General features: G+C 54.3%; 2 protein-coding genes across 3 annotated transcripts in view; one reads left to right on the top strand and one right to left on the bottom strand.

Moving 5' to 3' along the window:
* LOC145337588 (trypsin-3-like) overlaps positions 1-4,245 on the top strand; it is a 33,672-nt gene extending 29,427 nt beyond the window's left edge. The window contains 2 exon segments of the mRNA XM_080182380.1: positions 1,529-1,665; positions 4,096-4,245. Of these exon segments, the coding sequence (XP_080038506.1) occupies positions 1,529-1,665; positions 4,096-4,245 (287 nt within the window).
* A 3,833-nt stretch (positions 4,246-8,078) lies between these two features.
* On the bottom strand, positions 8,079-22,516 carry LOC145337613 (serine protease 1-like). Of its 2 annotated transcripts, none has more exons than XM_080182416.1 (5): positions 22,477-22,516; positions 14,704-14,857; positions 13,073-13,332; positions 10,646-10,782; positions 8,079-8,228 (listed from the first exon to the last, which is right to left on the bottom strand). In XM_080182416.1, exons 1-5 carry the CDS (start codon positions 22,514-22,516, stop codon positions 8,079-8,081), a joined length of 741 nt encoding a protein of 246 aa, XP_080038542.1. The 2 variants fall into 2 exon arrangements, with proteins under 2 accessions (XP_080038542.1, XP_080038543.1); XM_080182417.1 differs by having other exon boundaries at positions 14,710-14,857.
* Positions 22,517-27,156: the final 4,640 nt, after the last annotated feature.

Here is a 27,156-nt window from a genome sequence, read left to right as displayed (position 1 = left end):
GAGAGAGAGAGAGACAGGTAGACAAGGGGAGATTGATAGAGAGAGACAGACAGAGAGAGAGAGAGCACGAGAGACAGACAGAGAGAGACACACACAGAGAAAGAGAGAGAGACAGAGACAGGGAAAGAGAGAGAGAAATGGAGAGAGAAAAAGAGAGAGACAGTCAGATAGAGAGAGAGACCCAGAGAGAGGAGAGAAAGGCAGATATAAAGAGAGCAAGAGAGGCAGATAAACAGGCAGTTTAATTTATTAGTGTCACAAATAGGCTTGCATTAACACTGCAATGAAGCCAGTGTGAAAATTCCCTGGTCACCACACTCAGGCACGTGCTCGGGTTCACTGAGGGAGAATTTAGCACAGCCAGTATACCTAACCAGCATGTCTTTCGCACTGTGGGAGGAAACTGGAGCACCCGGAGAACACCCCCACAGACATGGGGAGAATGTGCAGACTCCACACAGACAATAACCCAAGCCGGGAATTGAACCCTGATCTGTATTCCGTGCTCACCCAACCTCCTGAGAACTGATTGGTGGATACATTCACTGGGTGTTTGTGGGATCGGAATTTGTGAAATGAGTGTTTGTGTCCCACTCACACCCACAATCCAAAACTGATCCATTGTGTGTGAAACAGAGTGGAGGGGCACAGGATAAAAATATTGGTCCAACAACCCAAACTCCTTCCTCACCTGTCTGTTATAAACACTGTGACCATTCTATACTGAGCAGTGTGTGCGCGTGTGTACGTGATTCCATAGATTGCATTGTGTGATTTCATAGATTGCATGTTGTCTGTGATTTTGCAGATTGCAGTGTGTGATTTCATAGATTGCAGTTTGTGTGTGATTTCACAGATTGAAGTGTGTGATTTCATAGATTGCAGTGTATGATTTCATAGATTGAAGTGTGTGATTTCATAGATTGCAGTGTGTGATTTCACAGATTGCGGTGTGTGATTTCATAGATTGAAGTGCGTGATTTCACAGATTGCGGTGTGTGATTTCATAGATTGCAGTGTGTGATTTTGCAGATTGCTATGTGTGATTTCATAGATTGCAGTGTGTGATTTCATAGATTGCAGTGTGTGACTTCACAGATTGCGGTGTTTGTGATTTCATAGATTGCAGTGTGTGATTTCACAGATTGCAGTGTGTGATTTCGCAGATTGCAGTGTGTGATTTCACAGATAGAGGTGTTTGTGATTTCATAAATTGCAGTATGTGATTTCACAGATTGTAGTGTGTGGTTTCATAGATTGCAGTGTATGATTTCACAGATTGCAGTGTGTGATTTCACAGATTACAGAATGTGTCTGTGTTTTCCCAGGATGCAATTTCCATCTAAATTCTCCTGGAATGCCTGGAAGAATGCCAGATTTGCATTTCTCCAGGCTATCAATGGACAATATTCCCCTGAACCCATCCCTCGATTCCTTCCCGCGGCCAGCAGGGAGTGATTGGATATTGACGTTGCTGATGCTATGATTACAGACTGAATTGATCGTGCGAAATGTCTTTCTTTCACAGTTCAGTATCCTGACCGACTCCAGTGCCTGGACGTTCCTGTGCTATCCCCGAAAACCTGCCGGAAGGCTTATCCTGGCCGCATTTCCAGAAACATGTTCTGTGCCGGATTTATGGAGGGCGGAAAGGACAGCTGTCAGGTAGGGAATGCCAGCGATGTGGGCCTGATTCTGACTCTCTGCCCGACAGGGTTTGGGGTGGGGGGGGGTGGGGGAGGGGGGTGGGGGAGGGGGTGGGGGTGGAGGGGGTGGGGGAGGGGGTGGGAGAGGGGGTGGGGGGGGGGAGAGGGGGTGGGGGAGGGGGTGGGGAGGGGGTGGGAGGGGTGGGGGAGGGGATGGGGGAGGGGGGAGAGGGGGTGGGGGAGGGGGTGGGGGAGGTAAGAAATTGCAAGGATGGTTTTCCCTCTGGAAACTCTCCCATCCTGTTCCGTACGCAATCTTAGGGGTGGGAGTCAGACAGGGTATCAGAGGGGGAAACCCAACCACGCTCCAGTTAAGATGCTTAAGTGACCGTAGGATGGATTCTGGAGGGTTTTTCCCCAAACCGGACTCAGGCTGCGAGCTCTGTGTAGCTCAGGGTGAGAAATTGATAGATTCACCACCTATCGCGGCTGGAGAGGGTGGGGAGAGGCTGGAGAGGGTGGGGAGAGGCTGGAGAGGGTGGGGAGAGGCTGGAGAGGGTGGGGAGAGGCTGGAGAGGGTGGGGTGTGGCTGGAGAGGGTAGGGAGAGGCTGGAGAGGGTGGGGAGCGGCTGGAGAGGGTAGGGAGAGGCTGGAGAGGGTGGGGAGCGGCTGGAGAGGGTGGGGAGCGGCTGGAGGGGGTGGGGAGAGGCTGGAGAGGGTGGGGAGCGGCTGGAGAGGGTAGGGAGAGGCTGGAGAGGGTGGGGAGCGGCTGGAGGGGGTGGGGAGTGGCTGGAGAGGGTGGGGAGCGGCTGGAGAGGGTGGGGAGCGGCTGGAGAGGGTGGGGTGCGGCTGGAGGGGGTGGGGAGAGGCTGGAGAGGGTGGGGTGCGGCTGGAGAGGGTGGGGTGCGGCTGGAGGGGGTGGGGAGAGGCTGGAGGGGGTGGGGCGTTGGGCCACCTCCATCAGACACTCCGTTCCAGCCCTCCCCGCGTGGACAGGGTATCTCTGGGCCTCCCTCCGTAACCCCCCACCCTTCTCTATCCCCACCAATAATCCAATCACTTAACCCCTCCCCCCAACCCCCGCACCGCCAACTAAACCCCCCCCTCCCCCCACCCCCCGCACCGCCAACTCAACCCCCCTCCCCACCCCCCGCACCGCCAACTCAACCCCCCTCCCCACCCCCCGCACCGCCAACTCAACCCCCCCCACCATCAACTCAATCCCCCCTCCCCACACCCCCTCCACCGCCAACTCAACCCCCCTCCCCACCCCCCCACCATCAACTCAACCCCCCTCCCCACCCCCGCACCACCAACTCAACCCCCCTCCACCACCAACTCAACACCCCCCCACCGCCAACTCAACCCCCCCCACCATCAACTCAATCCCCCCTCCCCACACCCCCTCCACCATCAACTCAACCCCCCTCCCCACCCCCCCACCATCAACTCAACCCCCCTCCCCACACCGCCCCCCAACCGTCAACTCAACCCTCCTCCCCACCCCCCCCGCACCGCCAACTCAACCCCCTCCCCCACCCCCTCCACCACCCCCCTCCCACACCCCTCCACCACCAACTCAACCCCCCTCCCCACACCCCCTCCACCACCAACTCAACCCCCCTCCCCACACTCCCCCCTCTCCACCCCCCACTGCCAACTCAAACCAAACCCCCTCCGCCCCTCCAGAGCATCCCCGACCCCCCCCTTCCTCAGGGACCCCTGACACTTACCTGCAGATTTTATCCCCCTCTCCCTCCCCCCTCTGTGATTTGGTCAGGGCCCTTTTCCAGACGCTGTATCGCTACGTCCAGAAGAGGGGGGGTAGCAGTCGGACAGTCTGATGGACTCTCTCCGGAGCGAGGCTTCCTTCCCGGGGGGTGGGGTGGGGGGAGGAGGGGGATGAGTTCTGCCTCTGGCCAACTGAGCGTCAAAAAGCAGCTCCCACCACCAGGGAAACCATTGGCGGCCGAGCCTTCAGCTGCCTGGAGGGGGGGCCCCTCAGCTCTGGAATTCCCTCCCGGAACCCCCTCCACCTCTCTATCTCCCTCTCTCACACACTCACTCCTTTGAGCACCTCCAGCATTGGGTAGGAGGCCCCCAAAACATCTGACGGATCTCAGCATGAGTCCAAGAATGTTGTGTGCCCTGAGAGGTGCGATTCTTTGTAGTCTTCCAGCCCCGCTGTTCCGCTGACGGGAGGTGGCGTGTTGTTTGCACGCAGCGGGATTTTTTAGCGCCCCCCACCCCCCCTCCAATGTCAATGGGATTCCCATTGCGGTCACCCCATTCCGGCGGGGAACCCATAAGCAGGGGGTGACGGCGGGACTGGAGAATCCCGCCCGCGTGAACAGCTGGAGGATTCTAACCGCCGTGTTTTAGCCACGTTACCGGCGCTACACGAACGCGGCTCACTCTGATTCTGTTCTTTCCTCTCCCCCGTGGACAGGGGGATTCAGGGGGTCCGGTGGTTTGCGGCGGGGAGCTGGAAGGGATAGTCTCGTGGGGTTTCGGCTGTGCGACGGAAGGTCACCCCGGGGTCTACACGAAAGTTTACAATTACCTTTCCTGGATCCACCAAACGATGCAGAACAACTAGGAACCAGGAGCGAACTTCTCAGCCAGACCAGCAATCAAATAAATCCACAAAGCAATTCTTATTGACGTATTTTGATAACGATCGTTGAACTTATTGTACCGTTCCCGTGGGACATCTGAAATCGCAATAAACTCTGCAATTTAATCACTCTCACTCACACACTTCTAACTTTACATTTATTTATTAGCATCATAGCGCAGCGGCATGCCATTCAGCCCATCGAGGTTGCATAGACCACAATCCCACCCTCTCCCTATTCCCACAATTCCACACACCTAACCTCCCTGGCCCCTCTGATGATAAGAGGCAATTTTTACCATGTCCGATCCGCCTAACCCGCACATCTCTGGGCTGTGGGAAGAAACCGGAGCAAACCCCCACGCAGGCACGAGGAGAATGCGCAAACTCCACGCAGATAGTGACCCCCGAGGCTGGAATCGAACCCGGGTCCCTGGCGCCGCGAGGCAGCAATGCTAACCAGTGAACCACCTCCAAAGTGTGCACGGCTCAGGGAACCAATTGGGGAGCATTTTGTTCGATCACTCGGGTAAGCGGAGGGCTCTGTACTCAAATTACTCTCAGGAGCTGGATGCAGGCACGAGGCTGCAAATCTCGGTGTTGTTTTTGTCTGTCAATAAATGAGTTGCGTTTTCCTTAAATCGGCGAACAAACATCTTTGGGAATCCCTACCTGAGGTTAGGGGGCCTAAACTGCACACAATACTCCCGGAATGGTCTAACTTTCTATATTATGAGGCAGGATTTCAGAGTTCCTATACGCAAATCCTTTCTGTGATAAAGGCTAACATTCCAGTAGCATTCCTAATAGCCTTCTGCACTGGCCTGTTAGCCCTCAGTTATGGATAAAAACACACAGGTCCCTTTGTACAAACATTCCCACATTTCTTTCCCGTTTCAGAAACTCTGCACACTTGTTCCTGCATCACAGTTTCCATCTGCCATGTTCTTGCCCATTCACCGAGGGCGATTCTCCCAGCATGCCGTGCTGCTCTAGCAAGGCAATGGACTGGGAGACGTCAGCGGAGGCCATTTTGTAGGTTTGCCACAGCTCCGCCTGTCTCTGGGTCCAAGGCTTTTGGAGTTTCCTGCTCCGTGCCGCTAGTCAGCGTTGAGCTGGTTTAAATATTAAAATTTGTAGTTCCCTATGGTTAGCGGGCCCCGGACTGATGTCTCCCAGTCTGTTAGCATCTCCCCCCACTGGCAGGAGTGGTTCCTTCCAGCGGGGTCTACTCCTGCTCCCCACTAATGGGGAACAGCCAGCCCGACCCTGCTGGAGGGAACCGAGGCTATTGAGGCTCCCAGGAGGTTGGAGGTAAGGGGGAGGTTGCACCCACGTAGTACCAGCCTTGCAGTGCCAGCCTGGTCCCCCGACACTGCCCATTGGGGCAAACTAGCACTGCCCACCGAGCATTGGGCAGTGCCAAGGGAGTGGGCCCAGAGGGGGTTGGGCCTACTGGGGGGGAGCCTATAGGGGCGCGATTTGTGGGGGAGTCCCGCTGCCACTCTGGATAGGGATTGAGGGCAAAGGGAGGGAATGGGGGGATTGGAGATGGCCATTTAGGTGGAGAGGTGGTCAGGACTGCCAAGGATGGGGTTTTGGGGAGATTGGGCCCGGCTGGGAGGGGTGGGGGGAGCGGTAGGGTGGGGGTGGACATTGGGGCTACCCCGGGGTATCCAGGAGGGCAGCTTTCAGTGGAGGGGGCGGAGTGGGGGGAGTCAGAGGGGCAGCGATGGGGAGTGGCGAGGCTGGACATTGATCGGGAGGTGGGGCGATTGCGTATGCGCGATCTCCGCTCCGACAGATCGGCGAATGCGCGGTGCCTCCGTCAGTGCGATGCTGCAGGCCTCTCCAGCGGGAATAGGCCCCGCTCCCGGATTTTCAGAGTGAATCCCGCGAAGGGCACTCTGCAGCGCGCAGTGTGGGAAATCCGTTCTGGAAAATCCCGCTAAGAAATATCGGCGGGATTTATTCCCCTTTTCACGCCAATTCGAGACCTCGAGTGTTTTTGGGAGAACCCCTCCTCGTCTGTCCGAATCCTCTTGTAGCCGTTTCACATCTCCCCCTCCAGGGGAAGGCCCAGGGCCTGGCCTTGCCTGTCTATGGTCAGGTCTTGCTACAGAGAGATGGGAGGGGGGGTGGGGAGCAGATGGTGGGGGGGGGGGTGCTTTCCAAACCCCCCCACCCCCCACCAAGGACCCCCAGGGCCCTGAACGAGATTCTGCTCATCCCCTCTCTCTGTCTATCCACAGATGCCACCCAACCTGCTGAGTATTTCTGGAACTTTCCGTATGTTATTTGCGTATGATTGCGCCATCACAACGTCACAGAATCGTAGAAACCCAACAGTGCAGACAGAGGCCATTTGGCCCATCGAGTCTGTACTGACCCAGGCTCTAACCCCATATCCCTACATATTTACCGGCTAATCCCTTTAACCTACACATCTCAGGGCACTAAGGGGCAATTTTAGCACGGCCAATTAACCTAACCCACACATCTTTGGATCTCGATCTCTCTTTGTGTCCCTGAGTGCTGGAGTCACAGATTAATATATAATTTCTGTTTGCCTTTTGTTTGCTGTTTAAATGTGGGGGTTTCCCGCCTCTCCACCCTTTCACACAGCGAGTTGTAGACTCCCCGTTACCCCCTGAGAGGACTGAAGGACCCGCTCCCGTGTTGTATTTCTCTTTGTTCGTTTTTCTTCAAGGGCCGTAACTTCCCAGATGTTCTGTCAATGCTACACATCTGGCAGGGTGTGTTACTAAGCAGAGGATCACTTATAGTGATCGTGTTTGTGAATTAAAGAGAAATCGATGAAATATATCTGTTTACCCTTCGGGTATGTTGGATTTATGTAGATTTTAGATTTTTTTACCAATAAAAATAATCAGATTGGTGAACTATTTCTATGTGAGACCCTCAACATCATGCTTGACATTTTGATTTGATTTATTATTGTCATGTGTATTAGCGTACAGTGAAAAGCATTGTTTCCCGCGCACTCTGCATACAAAGCATACCAGTCATAGAGAAGGAAAGGAGAGGGTGCAGACTGTAGTGTTACAGACATAGCGAGGGTGTAGAGAAAGATCAACTTAATGTGAGGTAGGTCCATTCAAAAGTCTGACAGCAGCAGGGAAGAAGCTGTTCTTGAGTCGGTTGGTACGTGTCCTCAGAGTTTTGTATCTTTTTCTCAACGGAAAAGAGAATGTCCGGGGTGCGTGTGGGGGTCATTAATTATGCTGGTTGCTTTTCCCGAGGCAGTGGGAAGTGTAGACAGAGTCAGTGGATGGGAGGCTGGTTTGCCTGATGGATTGGGCTACATTCACGGCCCTTTTGTAGTTCCTTGCGGTCTTGGGCACAGCAGGAGCCCATACCGAGCTGTGATACAACCAGAAAGGATGCTCTCTGTGGTGCATCTGTAAACGTTAGCGAGAATCGTAGCTGAAATACCAAATTTCCTTTGTCTTTTGAGAAAGTTTGTGGTCTTTCTTAACTATAGTGTCAGCATGGGGTGGGGAAGGGTGGGCTAGGACAAGTTGTTGGTGATCTGGGCACCTAGAGACATTAATCTGCCCTCTGAAATGCCCCCTGAGTTACCCCCTCACTTTGACAGGGGTGGTTGCTTCTCCCTGAGTGAATAGTAATGTTTATAAGAATTCCATAGTTCGAAGAGGGTCAAAGCGACAAACAGAAATACAGGGAATGGTGTCGAAATTCTTTATTTGAAAGCAGCCTACATTGTTCCTGTCAGGATTGACAGGAGCTCGGGCCTGTAACTGAGGGGTGTAGAGGGGGCAGCAATGGGGGGATTAGTTGTTGGCCATGGTGTCGTGAATCCAAGTCAACAGCGAGCAGACCTTGGTGTAGACTCCGGGGTAGTTCTGTTCAGCACAGCCGTAGCCCCAGGACACAATCCCCTGAAGGACGCCATTGCACACTAGCGGACCGCCAGAATCTCCCTGTGACCACAAAACGACAAACACGTTACACACCCCAGCGTCAAGGCAAAGCCTCCATCTTAGGCCGAACCCTGCAGCCCACTCCGCATGGAGTCGCAGCCCCTCAAACCCATCCCCAACTAACACATTGACAAATCCTGCCCTCCTCACAGCGAGTTCACACTCCCTCCACCAATCACCTCTGTCCACATTCCTCCTCCCCTCCCCCAGTGACCTTTAACCCTGCCCCCTCACAGTGCCCCCTTTCCCCTCTCCCACTGCGTGACCTTTAACCCTGCCCCTGCATCACCCTCTCCCCCCACTTCATGGCCTTTAACCCTGCCCTCCACACTGCCTTTTTCCCCCTCCTCACACTCCATGACCTTTAACCCTACCCCCACATCACCCTTCCCCTTCTCTCACTCCATGACCTTTAATCCTGCCTCCATGCTCCCTCTTTCCCCTCCCCCACTCAGTGACCTTTAACCCTGCCCCCTCACACTGCCCCTTTCCCATCCCCCACTCCATGACCTTTAACACTGTCCCCCCCAGACTCCCCCTTCCCGCTCCATGACCTTTAACCCTGCCCTCCGTGCGCCCCCTTCCCCCTCCCCACTCCATGAACTTTAATCCTGACCCCATGCTCCCCCTTTCCCCTCCCCCACTCCATGACCTTTAACCCTGCACCCCCATGCTCCCCTCCCCTACTCAGTGACCTTTAACCCTGCCCCCACACTGACCCTTTCCCCTCCCCCCACCCACTGACTGACCTTTAACCTTGCCCCCCCCCACACTGACCCTTTCCCCTCCCCCCCAACTGGATGACCTTTAACCCTGCCCCCACACTGCCCCTTTCCCCTCCCTCCACTGACTGACCTTTAACCCTGCCCCCCCCACACTGACCCTTTCCCCTCCCCCACCCACTGAGTGACCTTTAACCCTGCCCCCACACTGCCCCTTTCCCCTCCCTCCACTGACTGACCTTTAACCCTGCCCCCCCAACACTGACCCTTTCCCCTCCCCCACCCACTGACTGACCTTTAACCCTGCCCCCCCCACACTGACCCTTTCCCCTCCCCCACCCACTGAGTGACCTTTAACCCTGCCCCCACACTGCCCCTTTCCCCTCCCTCCACTGACTGACCTTTAACCCTGCCCCCCCCACACTGACCCTTTCCCCTCCCCCACCCACTGAGTGACCTTTAACCCTGCCCCCACACTGCCCCTTTCCCCTCCCTCCACTGACTGACCTTTAACCCTGCCCCCCCCACACTGACCCTTTCCCCTCCCCCACCCACTGAGTGACCTTTAACCTTGCCCCCACACTGCCCCTTTCCCCTCCCTCCACTGACTGACCTTTAACCCTGCCCCCCCCACACTGCCCCTTTCCCCTCCCTCCACTGACTGACCTTTAACCCTGCCCCCCCCACACTGACCCTTTCCCCTCCCCCACCCACTGAGTGACCTTTAACCCTGCCCCCACACTGCCCCTTTCCCCTCCCTCCACTGACTGACCTTTAACCCTGCCCCCCCCACACTGACCCTTTCCCCTCCCCCACCCACTGAGTGACCTTTAACCCTGCCCCCCAATACTGCCCCTTACCCCTCCCTCCACTCCATGACATTTAACCCTGCCCCCCCATGCCCCCCCTCACCCCTCCCCCCACTCCATGACCTTTAACCCTGCCCCCCATGCTCCCTCCTCCCTCCCCCTGCCACACACCTTTCCACCAGGGAGTCACTGATGGATTCTTGACTCCCGAATTTAAACCCTGTGTTTTCTGTGAGAGACAGAAACTCGAAGCAGGCAGAGGCCATTTGGCCCTTCGAGCCTGCTCCCCCATTCATTACCATCATGGATTTTCATTTGACTCCGTCTCCCGATCCCGTTTACCCCCCCAATATTCTTCCTTCCCCTTCGCTCCGAGCGCTTTATCAAACTCCTTCTCGAAAACATTCAATGTTTTGATTTGAGTTACTTTCTGTGGTAGCAAATTCCACAGTTTGACAACTCTCTGAGTGAAGGAAGTTCTCCTCCTCTCTGTCCGAAATACTTTACCCAGTATCTGTATCTTGCTCTCACTTTCTCATTCCCTTTTCTTCTCTCCCCTTTCTCTTTCTCTTCCTCTCTCTCTTGCTGTCTCCTTTTCACTCTCTGCTCCTCTGTCTCGATCTTTCTGTACTTCTCTCTTTCTCTCTCTCTCTCTTTTCCTCTCACCTTTCTTTCTCTCTCTCTCTTTCTTCAGCCTAACTCGAATTTCCTTTCTTTCCCAACCTTTTCTCTTTTCTCTCTCTTTCACTCATTCTGTTTCCTCTCTTTCTCCTGCACTCTCTCTCGTTCCCGATCTCTCCCTCCTTCTGGCGATGTTTCCCTCTCGCTCCCTCAGAGGGATGTGTGAGTGAGCAGAGAGAGCAGGTAGGAGTCTGGGGCTCTTTACCTGACAGGCGTCCTTGCCCCCCTGGGGGAATCCGGCACACAGCATGGTGCTGGAAATCAGCCCGGGATAGGAAGCTTCACACTCGCTGGAGCTCATGGTCGGCACATCCACACAGTACAGCTCATTGGGATACTGGGCTGGAAGCGAAAGGTGGGGACACATTAATCCGAGATCTGAACAACTCAATCTGTACAACAGCAGGAAGGACCATCAGACACCCCAAAATACTTCCCACCCACTAACAGTGCGGCACTCCCTCAGCACTGACCCTCTGACAGTGCGGCACTCCCTCAGTACTGACCCTCTGACAGTGCGGCACTCCCTCACTACTGACCCTCTGACAGTGCGGCACTCCCTCAGTACTGACCCTCTGACAGTGCGGCACTCCCTCAGTACTGACCCTCTGACAGTGCGGCACTCCCTCAGCACTGACCCTCTGACAGTGCGGCACTCCCTCAGCACTGACCCTCTGACAGTGCGGCACTCCCTCAGCACTGACCCTCTGACATTGCGGCACTCCCTCAGTACTGACCCTCTGACAGTGCGGCACTCCCTCAGTACTGACCCTCTGACAGTGCGGCACTCCCTCAGCACTGACCCTCGGACAGTGCGGCACTCCCTCAGCACTGACCCTCTGACATTGCGGCACTCCCTCAGTACTGACCCTCTGACAGTGCGGCACTCCCTCAGTACTGACCCTCTGACAGTGCGGCACTCCCTCAGTACTGACCCTCTGACAGTGCGGCACTCCCTCAGTACTGACCCTCTGACAGTGCGGCACTCCCTCAGTACTGACCCTCTGACAGTGCGGCACTCCCTCAACACTGACCCTCTGACAGTGTGGCACTCCCTCAGCACTGACACTCTGACAGTGCGGCACTCCCTCAGCACTGACCCTCTGACAGTGCGGCACTCCCTCAGCACTGACCCTCTGACAGTGCGGCATTCCCTCAGCACTGACCCTCTGACAGTGCGGCACTCCCTCAGTACTGACCCTCTGACAGTGCGGCACTCCCTCAGCACTGACCCTCTGACAGTGCGGCACTCCCTCAGCACTGACCCTCTGACAGTGCGGCACTCCCTCAGCACTGACCCTCTGACAGTGCGGCACTCCCTCAGTACTGACCCTCTGACAGTGCGGCACTCCCTCAGCACTGACCCTCTGACAGTGCGGCACTCCCTCAGCACTGACCCTCTGACAGTGCGGCACTCCCTCAGTACTGACCCTCTGACAGTGCGGCACTCCCTCAGCACTGACCCTCTGACAGTGCGGCACTCCCTCAGCACTGACCCTCTGACAGTGCGGCACTCCCTCACTACTGACCCTCTGACAGTGCGGCACTCCCTCAGCACTGACCCTCTGACAGTGCGGCACTCCCTCAGCACTGACCCTCTGACAGTGTGGTACTCCCTCAGCACTGACCCTCTGACAGTGCGGCACTCCCTCAGCACTGACCCTCTGACAGTGCGGCACTCCCTCAGTACTGACCCTCTGACAGTGCGGCACTCCCTCAGCACTGACCCTCTGACAGTGCGGCACTCCCTCAGTACTGACCCTCTGACAGAGCGGCACTCCCTCAGTACTGACCCTCTGACAGTGCGGCACTCCCTCAGCACTGACCCTCTGACAGTGCGGCACTCCCTCAGTACTGACCCTCTGACAGTGCGGCACTCCCTCAGAACTGACCCTCTGACAGTGCGGCACTCCCTCAGCACTGACCCTCTGACAGTGCGGCACTCCCTCAGTACTGACCCTCTGACAGTGCGGCACTCCCTCAGTACTGACCCTCTGACAGTGCGGCACTCCCTCAGTACTGACCCTCTGACAGTGCGGCACTCCCTCAGTACTGACCCTCTGACAGTGCGGCACTCCCTCAGTACTGACCCTCTGAGAGTGCGGCACTCCCTCAGCACTGACCCTCTGACAGTGCGGCACTCCCTCAGTACTGACCCTCTGACAGTGCGGCACTCCCTCAGTACTGACCCTCTGACAGTGCGGCACTCCCTCAGTACTGACCCTCTGACAGTGCGGCACTCCCTCAGCACTGACCCTCTGACAGTGCGGCACTCCCTCAGCACTGACACTCTGACAGTGCGGCACTCCCTCAGTACTGACCCTCTGACAGTGCGGCACTCCCTCAGCACTGACCCTCTGACAGTGCGGCACTCCCTCAGCACTGACCCTCTGACAGTGCGGCACTCCCTCAGCACTGACCCTCTGACAGTGCGGGAGGCCATTCCTCCCATGAAGTCTGCACCGAGTGCAATCCCACCCAGGGCCTATTCCCATGACCCCACATATTTTACTCTGCAAACCCCCCTGACTTTAGGGTCAATTTTGCTTGGCCAAGCCACCTAACCCACACACCTTTGGAAACCAAGGAGAGGGGAGATGGGCCCCACATCAAACAGGCAACAAGGACTTACTTCCAGTGCTGAGGAGGTTCCCGTAGCCCGAGACTGTACAGAGTGTACCATCGGCCGCACAGCTCGTGGGCAGTTGTATGGGCTGAATGTAATTATTAATGATACAGGGCTCAGCCAGTTTAATCAGCATGATGTCGTGGTCCAGGGTGTAAGCATCAAACTTCTCGTGCCAGAAGATGTTGTCAACTTTTATCAGCTGCTCCGTCCCCTCGAACCGATTCCAATTCGGGTCACCGAGAGAGACCACCATCAGGCTGGGACTTGGTACCAGGGAGGGAGAGACACAAACTGTTAGTGTGGCCTTCTCCAGGCCCTCTCACCCTCCCTATCTCTGTAACCTCCTCCAGCTCCTATAACCTTCCCTATCCCTGTAACCTCCTCCAGCCCCTACACCCCTCCCTATCTCTGTAACCTCCTCCAGCCCCTACACCCCTCCCTATCTCTGTAACCTCCTCCAGCCCCTACAACCCTCCCTATCTCTGTAACCTCCTCCAGCCCCTACACCCCTCCCTATCTCTGTAACCTCCTCCAGCCCCTACACCCCTCCCTATCTCTGTAACCTCCTCCAGCCCCTACAACCCTCCCTATCTCTGTAACCTCCTCCAGCCCCTACACTCCTCCCTATCTCTGTAACCTCCTCCAGCCCCTACAACCCTCCCTATCTCTGTAACCTCCTCCAGCCCCTACACCCCTCCCTGTCTCTGTAACCTCCTCCAGCCCCTACACCCCTCCCTATCTCTGTAACCTCCTCCAGGCCCTCTCACCCTCCCTATCTCTGTAACCTCTTCCAGACCTTACACCCCTCCCTATCTCTGTAACCTCCTCCAGCCCCTACAACCCTCCCTATCTCTGTAACCTCTTCCAGACCTTACAACCCTCCCTATCTCTGTAACCTCTTCCAGACCTTACAACCCTCCCTATCTCTGTAACCTCTTCCAGACCTTACAACCCTCCCTATCTCTGTAACCTCCTCCAGTCCCTACACCCCTCCCTATCTCTGTAACCTCTTCCAGACCCTACAATCCTCCCTATCTCTGTAACCTCCTCCAGCCCCTACAATCCTCCCTATCTCTGTAACCTCCTCCAGCCCCTGCGAACCAGCCTATCTTTGTGCCTCTCGATATCATTTACAAACATGGGATTGTGGCCTGGCTCCTGTGTGTGAGGCAGGGGCAGTGCCACACTCTGGCCTGGCTCCTGTGTGTGAGGCAGAGGCAGTGCCACACTCTGGCCTGGCTCCTGTGTGTGAGGCAGGGGCAGTGCCGCACTCTGGCCTGGCTCCTGTGTGTGAGGCAGGGGCAGTGCCGTTCTCTGGCCTGGCTCCTGTGTGTGAGGCAGGGGCAGTGCCACACTCTGGCCTGGCTCCTGTGTGTGAGGCAGGGGCAGTGCCACACTCTGGCCTGGCTCCTGTGTGTGAGGCAGGGGCAGTGCCGCACTCTGGCCTGGCTCCTGTGTGTGAGGCAGGGGCAGTGCCGTTCTCTGGCCTGGCTCCTGTGTGTGAGGCAGGGGCAGTGCCACACTCTGGCCTGGCTCCTGTGTGTGAGGCAGGGGCAGTGCCACACTCTGGCCTGGCTCCTGTGTGTGAGGCAGGGGCAGTGCCACACTCTGCCCGGCTGTGGTGGGATACTTACTAATACCAGCAATGGGCAGCAGACACCAGCCAGCGGTCATTGAGGAGGGAGGCTCCACACGCGTGGTATCCAATGTTCAGCGAGGCTTGCCAAGGGATGCTGTGGGGCGTGCAGGCATACCCACCCACGATCTTCTCATCTCCCGGGAATGCCGCTGCCATTGGGAAAGGAACACGGTGAGCGTAGAAACGGCCACACCCCCCCCCTCATCAGCCTTACCGTAATGTCAGCCTGTAGCGTTCCTGCCAAGGCCCCATGGGACACTCACAGCATTCCCAATGCTCCCAATATTCCCAACATTTCCAACACTTCCCAACATACCCAGCCTTACCAACATTCCCAACACTCCCAACATCCCCAACATTCCCAAAATTCCCAACATCCCCAAAATTCCCAACATTCCCAACACTCCCAACATTCCCAAAATTCTCAACATTCCCAACACTCCCAACATCCCCAACATCCCCAACATCCCCAAAATTCCCAACATTCCCAACACTCCCAACATTCCCAAAATTCTCAACATTCCCAACATCCCCAACATTCCCAAAATTCCCAACATCCCCAAAATTCCCAACATTCCCAAAATTCTCAACACTCCCAACATCCCCACACTCCCAACATTCCCAACATCCCCAACATTCCCAAAATTCCCAACATCCCCAAAATTCCCAACATTCCCAACACTCTCAACATTCCCAAAATTCTCAACATTCCCAAAATTCCCAACATCCCCAAAATTCTCAACATTCCCAACACTCCTAACATTTGTAACCTTCCCAACGGTTCCAACACTACCAACCTTCCCAACATTTGCAACATTCCCAACAATCTGGTGCCCATGTAGAGCCTTCCACATAGTTACACATTACAAAACGCCCCAAAATACAGAATCAAACTCCACCTAGTGATAGATCAGGAGAGGTTCGGAAAAGCAGGGATAAAAGCTCAGACAGATAGGTCTGTTTACAGGAATGGGGTGGGGAAGAGAAAGAGAAGGGAGAGATGTGGGAACGTTAGAGAAAGGGAAAGGAGGAAGAGGGGAAGGAGAGAGAGGTTGAGAGAGAAAGCAAGAGAGAGAGATGAATAGAGGAGAGTAAGAGATAGGTTGAGAGAGACGTGGGGAGAGGCAAAGAGTGAAAGTGAGAGAGAGCAAAAGGTGCAGAGTTTAGGGAGGGAATTCCAGAGCTTAGGACTCCCCCAAGCCAGCTGAAGGCACAGCCACCAATGGCGGAGCAATGGGAATCCGAGGATGCTCAAGAGGCCGGAATTGGAGGAGCGTAGAGATCTCGGAGGGTTGTAGGGGCTGGAGGAGGTTACAGAGATAGGGAGGGCTATAGGGACTGGAGGAGGTTACAGACATAGGGAGGGGTGTTGGGGCTGTAGGGGTTACAGACATAGGGAGAGTTGTAGGGGCTGGAGGAGGTTACAGAAATAGGGAGGATTGTAAGTGTTGGAGGAGGTTACAGAGATAGGGAGGGTTGTAGCGGCTGTAGGGGTTACAGACATAGGGAGGGTTGTAGGGTTGGAGGAGGTTATAGCGATAGGGAGTGTTGTAGGAGCTGGAGGAGGTTACAGAGATAGGGAGTGTTGTAGGAGCTGGAGGAGGTTACAGAGATAGGGAGTGTTGTAGGGGCTGGAGGAGGTTATAGAGATAGGGAGTGTTGTCGGGGCTGGAGAAGGTTATAGAGATAGGGAGTGTTGTAGGGGCTGGAGGAGGTTATAGAGATAGGGAGTGTTGTCGGGGCTGGAGAAGGTTATAGAGATAGGGAGGGTTGTAGGGGCTGGAGGAGGTTACAGAGATAGGGAGGGTTGTAGAGGCTGGAGGAGGTTATGGAGAGTGTGAGGGTTGTAGGAGGTGGAAAAGGTTACAGAGATAGGGAGGGTTGTAGGGGCTGGAGGAGGTTACAGAGATAGGGAGGGTTGTAGGGGCTGGAGGAGGTTACAGACATAGGGAGGGTTGCAGGGGCTGGAGGAGGTTATAGAGATGGGACGGTTGTAGAGGCTGGAGTAGGTTATGGAGAGTGCGAGGGACGTAGGGGCTGGAAAAGGTTACAGATATAGGGAGGATTGTAGAGGCTGGAGTAGGTTACAGAGATAGGGAGGGGTGTAGGGGCTGGAAAATGTTACAGAGATAGGGAGGGGTGTAGGGGCTGGAAAATGTTACAGAGATAGGGAGGGGTGTAGGGGCTGGAGGAGGTTACAGAGATAGGGAGGGCTGTAGAAGCTGGAGGAGGTTACAGAGATAGGGAGGGTGTAGGGGCTGGAAGAGGTTATAGAGATAGGGAGGGGTGTAGGGGCTGGAGGAGGTTATAGAGATAGGGAGGGTTGTAGGGGCTGGAGGAGGTTATAGAGATAGGGAGGGCTGTAGAAGCTGGAGGAGGTTATGGGGACTGGGAGACCATGCCCACCAGCTGCCCTGTGTCCACCTTCTTGCATTAATTATCATCTTCTACCGTTCACTTTTGTTTAGGCCATTTGGCCCCTCAAGGCTGCTGTCCCATCCCATACAAGTATGGCTGATCTCCTACCTGGCTCCACTTTCCTGCCCTATCCCTGAGTGCCCACAAGTCTATCGATCTCCATCTTAAATACACTCAGCGACTCAAATCTCTGTACGGGGGAGAATTCCAGCGATTGACAATCCTCAGAGTGAAGACATTTCTCCTCACCTCAGTCCAAAATGGCCACCCCCGCCATCCCCCCACACTCTGAAACTGTGACCCCCCCCCCGCCATTCTCCAGTCCTGGGTTGTGGGGAGGTTTGGAAACATCCTCTCCTCTTCAACTCAGCCAAACCGTCCAAGAATTCTACCCCTTTCAATGGGATCCCCTCCCATTCTTCTAGACTCGAGGGAATATTCTACTCAATCTCTCCTCATGGGATAATCTTCCCAGCCCAAAAACCAGCCAAGCTCGCCAACACTCTGTCCTGCCGATGCTATAATTAAGAAAGCCCACCAATGTCTCTAGTTTCTCCGGAGACTAAGGAAATTTGCTGTGTCCTTTCTAACCCTCACCTACTTTTACAGATGCTCCATAGAAAGCATTCTTTCCGGTTGAATCGTGAATGTAGCCCAGTCCATCAGCAAACCAGCCTCCCGTCCATTGACTCCATCTACACTTCCCGCTGCCTTGGAAAAGCAGCCAGCATAATTAAGGACCTCACTCACCCCGAACATTCCCTCTTCCGTCAGGAAAAGTATATGGAAGTCGGAGATCATGTACCAAGAACAGCTTCTTCCCTGCTGCCATCAGACTTTTGAATGGACCTACCTCACATTAAGTTGATCTTTCTCTACACCCTCGCTATGACTTTAACACTCTATTCTGCACTCTCTCCTTGCCTTCTCCCTGATGTAGAATTATAGAATTTCTACAGTGCAGAAGGAGGCCATTTGGCCCATCGAGTCTGTACTGACAACAACCCACCAAGATGCTATCCCCATAGCCCTACATATTTGCCCTGCTAGTCTCTCCAACACCAAGGGGCAATTTAGCATGGCCAATCAACCGAACCTGCATTTCTTTGGGAGGAAACTGGAGCACCCGGAGGAAACCCAAGCAGACATGGGGAGAACATGCAGACTGTACAAAGACAGTGACCCAAGGCAGGAATTGAACCCTTGTCCCTGGTGCTGTGAAGCAGCAGTGCTAACCACTGTGCTACTGTGCCGCCCTTGGAGTTTAGAAGACTGAGATGTGACCTTATTCATCGATCCCTTCGAATCCTAGAATCCCTGCAGTGCAGGAGGAGGCCATTTGGCCCATCAGGTCTACCACCCCACCTAGACCCTATCCCCATAACCCCATGCATTTACCTTAGCTTGTCTCCCTGACACTGAGGGACAATTTAGCACGGCCAATCCACCTAACCCACCCATCTTTGGACTGTGGGAGGAAACCGGAGCATCCGGAGGAAACCCATGCAGACACGGGGAGAACATGCAAACTCCACACAGACAGTGACCCAAGCTGGGAATTGAACCTGGGTCCTTGGTGCTGTGAGGCAGCAGTGCTAACCACTGATTAAATGCTGAGGGGGCTTGGCAGGTTAGATGGTTTTAAAAGTGGGAGATTTTGGAACAAGGGGACGTAGCTGCAAAATAACGGGACGGTCATTTAAAACTGAGATGCGGAGATATTTCTTCTCACAGAGGGTGGTGTATCTCTGGAATTCTCTACCCCAATGGGGGCTGGATAATTAGAAATATTTAAAGTGGATAAATATAAATAAATAGATCGAGGAATAGAGGGTGATGGGAAATGGAAGTGAAAAGGAGTTGAGGCTGACATAGATCAAGGTGGAACAAGCTGGACAGTCCTGGTGGCCGACTCCTGATCCTATTTCATAGAAACACAAAAACATAGAGGATAGGAGCAGGAGGAGGCCATTTGGCCCTTCGAGCCTGCTATATCATTCATTACGATGTTGGCTGATCATCCAACTCAATAGCCCAATCCTGCTTTCTCCCCATAACCTTTGACCCCATTCACCCCAATGCCCTATCCAGCCACCTCTTGAATGTATTCAATGTTTTGGCATCAACTATTTCCTGTGGTAATGAATTCTACAGTCTCACCACTCTTTGAAGAAAGATCTCCTCATCTCCGTCGTAAATGGTCGACCTCAGATTGTGATCCCTGGTTCTGGACCCCCCCATCATCCTCTCTGCATCTACCCTGTCTAGACCTGTGAGAATTTTATAAGTCTCCCCCGCTCTCATTTGCCTGAACTCCAGTGAAAACAATAACCGAGCCACTCTCTCCTCATATATCAGTCCCACCATCCCCGGAATCAGCCTGGTAAACCTTTGCTGTGCTCCCTCGAGAGCAAAAACATCCTTCCTCAGAAAAAGAGACCAAAACTGCGCACAGTATTCCAGGTATGGCCTCACCAAGGCCCTGTTTAATTGCAACAACACATCCCTACTTCTGTGCTCGAAACCTCTCGCAATGAAGGGCAACATATCATTTTCCTTCTTCACTGCATAAGTATCTTCAGTGACTGGCGTACAGGGACAGTAAGAAGTCTCACAACACCAGGTCCAAAAGGTTTATTTGGTAACAAATGCCACTAGCTTTGGGAGCTCTGCCCCTTCATCAGGTGAGTGGGGAGTCCTGATCATGCCCTGTTTGTGATCAGAACTCCCCACTCACTTGATGAAGGGCCAGCCCTCCGAAAGCTAGTGGCGTTTGCTACCAAATAAACCTGTTGGACTTTAACCTGGTGTTGTGAGACTACTTACTGTGTTTACCCCAGTCCAACGCTGGCATCTCCACATCATGACTACCATCGGCACAAGGACACCCAGGTCCCGCTGCACACTCTCCTCTCCCATTCAGGTAGTAATCTGCCTTCTTGATTTTGCTTCCAAAGTGAATAACCTCACATTTATCCAAATTATACTGTATCTGCCATTGAATTAACCCACTCACCCAACCTGTCCAGATCATTCTGAAGGATTTTTGCATTCGCCTCACAGTTCATCCTCACACCCAACTCGGTATCATCTGCAAACTTTGAGATGTTACATTTGTTCCCTCATCCAAATCATTAATATAGTGAATAGCTGGGGTCCCAGCACCGGACCCCACCAGTTACAGCCTGCCAATTTGAAAAGCACCCATTAATTTGTTTCCTCTCTGCCAACCAGTTTTCTATCCATCTCAATACACTTCCCCCAATCCCATACACTTTAATCTTGCATGATAATCTCTTGTGTCGGACTTTATCAAACGCTTTCTGAAAGTCCAAATATATCACATCTACTGGTCTCCCCTTGTCAACTCTACTAGTTACACCTTCAAAGAATTCCAACAGATTTGTCAAGCATGATTTCCCCTTTATAAATCCACACTGACTCTATCTGATCCTGCCTCTGTTTTATAAATACTCTGCTATAAAGTCCTTGATAATGGATTAGAGAATTTTCCCCAATACCAATGTTAGGTTTACTGATCTATAATTCCTTTTTTTCTCTCTATTTCCCTTTTTCACATGTTGCGACCTCATGAAAAAGCAAAATAAAAGTGTCAAGAAGCCAAAAAAGGCAAAAATAATGTTAAATGTCTCTGCGTTCAGTGATTAAATAAATGTTGCGAATCAGATTTTAACAAAACAAGTTCTTCGAATGTTCGGCGTCCATTTCTCTCGCAGGTGAGGTCAAATTTACAACCTGCCCCTCCTCACCTGCTTCACTTCACCTCTGAACTCTGAGACCGCCCCTCTGTGCCCCCACCCTGCACCCACGAGTGAAGATAACACAGGGCAGATGGAAGGGAGAAATTCAGGCAAGAACTCCGAGAGGGAGAGAGGGAGAAGAGAGAGAGACAGATAGAGAAATAGAGAGAGAGAGAGACAGACAGAGGCAGAAAGAGAGAGAGAGATAGGGAGAGTGAGACAGAGAGAGACTTATAGAGAGAGAGAGAAAAAAGATAGAGAGAGAGGGATAGAGAGAGGGAGAGAGACAGACAGAGAGACTAATAGAGAGAAACAGAGAGACAAAGAGAGGCAGACAGACAGAGAGGGGCAGAGAGAGAGACAGGTAGAGAGGGACAGAGAGAGACACAGAGAGAGAGACAGACAGACAGACAGAGTGTGAGAGTGACATGTAGAGAGGGAGAACAAGAGAGAGGCTGATATAAAGAGAGCAATACGGGCAGATACAAAGATAGAGACACAGAGACTGAGAGAGAGAGAGAGACAAAGAGAGACAGATAGAGACAAAGATAAATAGAGCGAGAGACAGAGAGAGACTGAGACAGAGAGAGACTCATAGCAAGAGAGATAGATAAAGAGAGGGAGAAAGAAAGAGAGAGACAGACAAAGCGAGAGAGAGAGAGAGAGAGTGAGACAGGTAGAGAGAGAGAGAGAGAGAAAGAGAGAGACAGAGACAGACAGATAGAGAGGGACAGACAGAGAGAAGTAGAGAGGGATGGAGAGAGACACACATATAGGGAGAAACAGAAAGAGTAAGCAATAGACAGGCAGAGTGTGAGAGAGACAGGTAGAGAGGGAGAATGAGAGAGAGGCTGATATAAAGAGTGTGAGACAGGCAGATAGATAGAGATAGTTTTTGAAGTTTATTTATTAGTGTCACAAGTAGGTTTACATTAACACTGCAATGAAGTTACTGTGAAAATCCCCTAGTCGCTACACTCCAATGCCTGTTTGGGTCACACTGAGGGAGAATTTAGCACGGCCAATGCACCTAAATAGCACGTCTTTCGGACTCTGGGAGGAAACCGGAACACCTGGAGGAAACCCATGCAGACATGAGGAGAATGTGCAGACTCTGTACACACAGTCACCCAAGCCGGGAATCAAACTTAGGTCCCTGGTGCTGTGAGGCAGCAGTGCTAACCACTGTGCCACCCTGAGAATTATATACATATGAGAGAGAGAGAGAGAGATGGACTGAAAATGAGAGGCAGACTGTGCGAGAGAGAGAGAGACTGACAGAGGGACAGAGAGAGAGACAGAGAGAGAGGGACAGCGAGAGAGAGACAGAGAGCGAGAGAGACAGAGAGAGAAAAGACAGATAAAGTGAAAGAGACAGATAGAGACAGAGACAGACTGATAGAGAGAGACAGATAGAACGAGAGAGAGACAGAGAGAGATAGAGACAGATAGAGAGAGACAGATAGAGTGAGAGACACAGATAGAGTGAGAGAGAGACAGAGACAGAGACAGAGAGAGGCAAGTAGAGAGAGAGAGTCAGATAGAGTGAGAGAGAGAAAGAGAGACAGAGAGAGAGTGAGTGAGGTTACCAGTAACTCCGATCAGGATGGCAAGAACGAGAGACCTCATCATCAATACGAATATGTTCACCTCAGAGAGCAATGAGTGAGACGCTTCAATATTTATAGAGAGACCGCGGGAACTATCCTCACAAACTTGCATCATTCAGAGAGAAAGCAAACACAATTCTCATTAGAACAGCTTTCCAAAAGCTCCATAAATATAACAGGGAGATACAGGGGAGTTTAATCTGAGCTAATGAAAAGCAGATGCATATTTTCACAGCATTGGTGATTTGTTATTGAGATTGACTCAATATTACAGACTTATCGACATAAATAGCAGCATTACAGCAATATCTACATGTTGTTCAGATTGGTTTTAATCCCAATTAGCCTGAGTGTGACACTCTGAATAATAATCATTACTGTCAGAGGGTCAGTGCTGAGGGAGTGCCGCACTGTCAGAGGGTCAGTGCTGAGGGAGTGCCGCACTGTCAGAGGGTCAGTGCTGAGGGAGTGCCGCGCTGTCAGAGGGTCAGTGCTGAGGGAGTGCCGCACTGTCAGAGGGTCAGTGCTGAGGGAGTGCCGCACTGTCAGAGGGTCAGTGCTGAGGGAGTGCCGCACTGTCAGAGGGTCAGTGCTGAGGGAGTGCCGCACTGTCAGAGGGTCAGTGCTGAGGGAGTGCCGCACTGTCAGAGTGTCAGTGCTGAGGGAGTGCCGCACTGTCAGAGGGTCAGTGCTGAGGGAGTGCCGCACTGTCAGAGGGTCAGTGCTGAGGGAGTGCCGCACTGTCAGAGGGTCAGTGCTGAGGGAGTGCCGCACTGTCAGAGGGTCAGTGCTGAGGGAGTGCCGCACTGTCAGAGGGTCAGTGCTGAGGGAGTGCCGCACTGTCAGAGGGTCAGTGCTGAGGGAGTGCCGCGCTGTCAGAGGGTCAGTGCTGAGGGAGTGCCGCACTGTCAGAGGGTCAGTGCTGAGGGAGTGCCGCACTGTCAGAGGGTCAGTGCTGAGGGAGTGCCGCACTGTCAGAGGGTCAGTGCTGAGGGAGTGCCGCACTGTCAGAGGGTCAGTGCTGAGGGAGTGCCGCACTGTCAGAGGGTCAGTGCTGAGGGAGTGCCGCACTGTCAGAGGGTCAGTGCTGAGGGAGTGCCGCACTGTCGGAGGGTCAGTGCTGAGGGAGTGCCGCACTGTCAGAGGGTCAGTGCTGAGGGAGTGCCGCACTGTCGGAGGGTCAGTGCTGAGGGAGTGCCGCACTGTCGGAGGGTCAGTGCTGAGGGAGTGCCGCACTGTCAGAGGGTCAGTGCTGAGGGAGTGCCGCACTGTCGGAGGGTCAGTGCTGAGGGAGTGCCGCACTGTCGGAGGGTCAGTGCTGAGGGAGTGCCGCACTGTCGGAGGGTCAGTGCTGAGGGAGTGCCGCACTGTCAGAGGGTCAGTGCTGAGGGAGTGCCGCACTGTCGGAGGGTCAGTGCTGAGGGAGTGCCGCACTGTCGGAGGGTCAGTGCTGAGGGAGTGCCGCACTGTCGGAGGGTCAGTGCTGAGGGAGTGCCGCACTGTCAGAGGGTCAGTACTGAGGGAGTGCCGCACTGTCGGAGGGTCAGTACTGAGGGAGTGCCGCACTGTCAGAGGGTCAGTACTGAGGGAGTGCCGCACTGTCGGAGGGTCAGTACTGAGGGAGTGCCGCACTGTCAGAGGGTCAGTACTGAGGGAGTGCCGCACTGTCAGAGGGTCAGTACTGAGGGAGTGCCGCACTGTCGGAGAGTCAGTACTGAGGGAGTGCCGCACTGTCAGAGGGTCAGTGCTGAGGGAGTGCCGCACTGTCAGAGGATCAGTGCTGAGGGAGTGCCGCACTGTCAGAGGGTCAGTACTGAGGGAGTGCCGCACTGTCAGAGGGTCAGTACTGAGGGAGTGCCGCACTGTCAGAGGGTCAGTACTGAGGGAGTGCCGCACTGTCAGAGGGTCAGTGCTGAGGGAGTGCCGCACTGTCAGAGGATCAGTGCTGAGGGAGTGCCGCACTGTCAGAGGGTCAGTACTGAGGGAGTGCCGCACTGTCAGAGGGTCAGTGCTGAGGGAGTGCCGCACTGTCAGAGGGTCAGTGCTGAGGGAGTGCCGCACTGTCAGAGGGTCAGTGCTGAGGGAGTGCCGCACTGTCAGAGGGTCAGTGCTGAGGGAGTGCCGCACTGTCAGAGGGTCAGTACTGAGGGAGTGCCGCACTGTCAGAGGGTCAGTGCTGAGGGAGTGCCGCACTGTCAGAGGGTCAGTACTGAGGGAGTGCCGCACTGTCAGAGGGTCAGTACTGAGGGAGTGCCGCACTGTCAGAGGGTCAGTACTGAGGAAGTGCCGCACTGTCAGAGGGTCAGTGCTGAGGGAGTGCCGCACTGCAAGAGAGTCAGTACCGAGGGAGTGCCGCACTGTCAGAGAGTCAGTACCGAGGGAGTGCCGCACTGTCAGAGGGTCAGTACTGAGGGAGTGCTGCACTGTCAGAGGGTCAGTGCTGAGGGAGTGCCGCACTGCAAGAGAGTCAGTACCGAGGGAGTGCCGCACTGTCAGAGAGTCAGTACCGAGGGAGTGCCGCACTGTTAGAGGGTCAGTACTGAGGGAGTGCCGCACTGCAAGAGAGTCAGTACCGAGGGAGTGCCGCACTGTCAGAGGGTCAGTACTGAGGGAGTGCTGCACTGTCAGAGGGTCAGTGCTGAGGGAGTGCCGCACTGTCAGAGGGTCAGTGCTGAGGGAGTGCCGCACTGTCAGAGGGTCAGTACTGAGGGAGTGCCGCACTGTTAGAGGGTCAGTACTGAGGGAGTGCCGCACTGTTAGAGGGTCAGTACTGAGGGAGTGCCGCACTGTTAGAGGGTCAGTACTGAGGGAGTGCCGCACTGTCAGAGGGTCAGTGCTGAGGGAGTGCCGCACTGTCAGAGGGTCAGTGCTGAGGGAGTGCCGCACTGCAAGAGAGTCAGTACCGAGGGAGTGCCGCACTGTCAGAGGGTCAGTACTGAGGGAGTGCCGCACTGTCAGAGGGTCAGTGCTGAGGGAGTGCCGCACTGCAAGAGAGTCAGTACCGAGGGAGTGCCGCACTGTCAGAGGGTCAGTACTGAGGGAGTGCTGCACTGTCAGAGGGTCAGTGCTGAGGGAGTGCCGCACTGTCAGAGGGTCAGTGCTGTGGGAGTGCCGCACTGTCAGAGGGTAGGTGCTGAGGGAGTGCCACACTGTCAGAGGGTCAGTGCTGAGGGAGTGCCGCACTGCAAGAGAGTCAGTACTGAGGGAGTGCTGCACTGTCAGAGGGTCAGTGCTGAGGGAGTGCCGCACTGTCAGAGGGTCAGTGCTGAGGGAGTGCCGCACTGTCAGAGGGTCAGTGCTGAGGGAGTGCCGCACTGTCAGAGGGTCAGTGCTGAGGGAGTGCCGCACTGTCAGAGGGTCAGTGCTGAGGGAGTGCCGCACTGTCAGAGGGTCAGTGCTGAGGGAGTGCCGCACTGTCAGAGGGTCAGTGCTGAGGGAGTGCCGCACTGTCAGAGGGTCAGTGCTGAGGGAGTGCCGCACTGTCAGAGGGTCAGTGCTGAGGGAGTGCCGCACTGTCAGAGGGTCAGTGCTGAGGGAGTGCCGCACTGTCAGAGGGTCAGTGCTGAGGGAGTGCCGCACTGTCAGAGGGTCAGTGCTGAGGGAGTGCCGCACTGCAAGAGAGTCAGTACTGAGGGAGTGCTGCACTGTCAGAGGGTCAGTGCTGAGGGAGTGCCGCACTGTCAGAGGGTCAGTGCTGAGGGAGTGCCGCACTGTCAGAGGGTCAGTGCTGAGGGAGTGCCGCACTGTCAGAGGGTCAGTGCTGAGGGAGTGCCGCACTGTCAGAGGGTCAGTACTGAGGGAGTGCCGCACTGCAAGAGAGTCAGTACCGAGGGAGTGCCGCACTGTCAGAGGGTCAGTACTGAGGGAGTGCTGCACTGTCAGAGGGTCAGTGCTGAGGGAGTGCCGCACTGTCAGAGGGTCAGTGCTGAGGGAGTGCCGCACTGTCAGAGGGTCAGTGCTGAGGGAGTGCCGCACTGTCAGAGAGTCAGTACTGAGGGAGTGCCGCACTGTCAGAAGGTCAGTGCTGAGGGAGTGCCGCACTGTCAGAGGGCCAGTACTGAGGGAGTGCCGCACTGTCGGAGGGTCAGTGCTGAGGGATGTGTAGGTTTGGTGGTTTGGCCCAGGTCGGTGCATGGGGTTATAGGGATAGGGGGGAGGGGGATGTGGGATTGCGTAAGTTACTCTTTCGGAGAGCCATTGCTGACTCAATGGGCTGAATGGCCTCCTTCTGCTCTGTAGGAATTCTGTGCATTCTATTAGAAGATCCCAGTTTGGAATCCTGGCTAAAAAGACTTTGCCTGGAATTTTACCAGCACACCTGCCACGGGAATCGGAGAGGGCGAGGGACGGACAACCGGAAGGTCTGTTGACCTCAGGAATGAGTTTGCAGATGATTGAGGTTGTAAAATCCCACCCATTACTTTTACATTTTTGTTAAAAGGTGGAGGTACAGACACACAGACCATCTCATTAACTTCTGGCAATCAAAGAAACATTTATTAGACATGATGATTTTGATTATAATACAATACTCCTTCATACCCCCTTATCTTTATTAACTGGACTGTCCCATTAAACCAATATCTGTACTCAGCCACACCCCATTCAGAATCCACGAGGTAAATGTTACTCAATCAGGCTTCTCTGGATTTCTCCTCA

Source organism: Carcharhinus amblyrhynchos, unplaced genomic scaffold (assembly GCF_965287045.1).
Source record: "Carcharhinus amblyrhynchos unplaced genomic scaffold, sCarAmb.v2.hapA scaffold_53, whole genome shotgun sequence".
Lineage (NCBI taxonomy): Eukaryota > Metazoa > Chordata > Chondrichthyes > Carcharhiniformes > Carcharhinidae > Carcharhinus > Carcharhinus amblyrhynchos.
The sequence above is the reverse complement of the archived record's forward strand: the minus strand, read 5'-3'. Positions and strand labels throughout refer to the sequence as shown.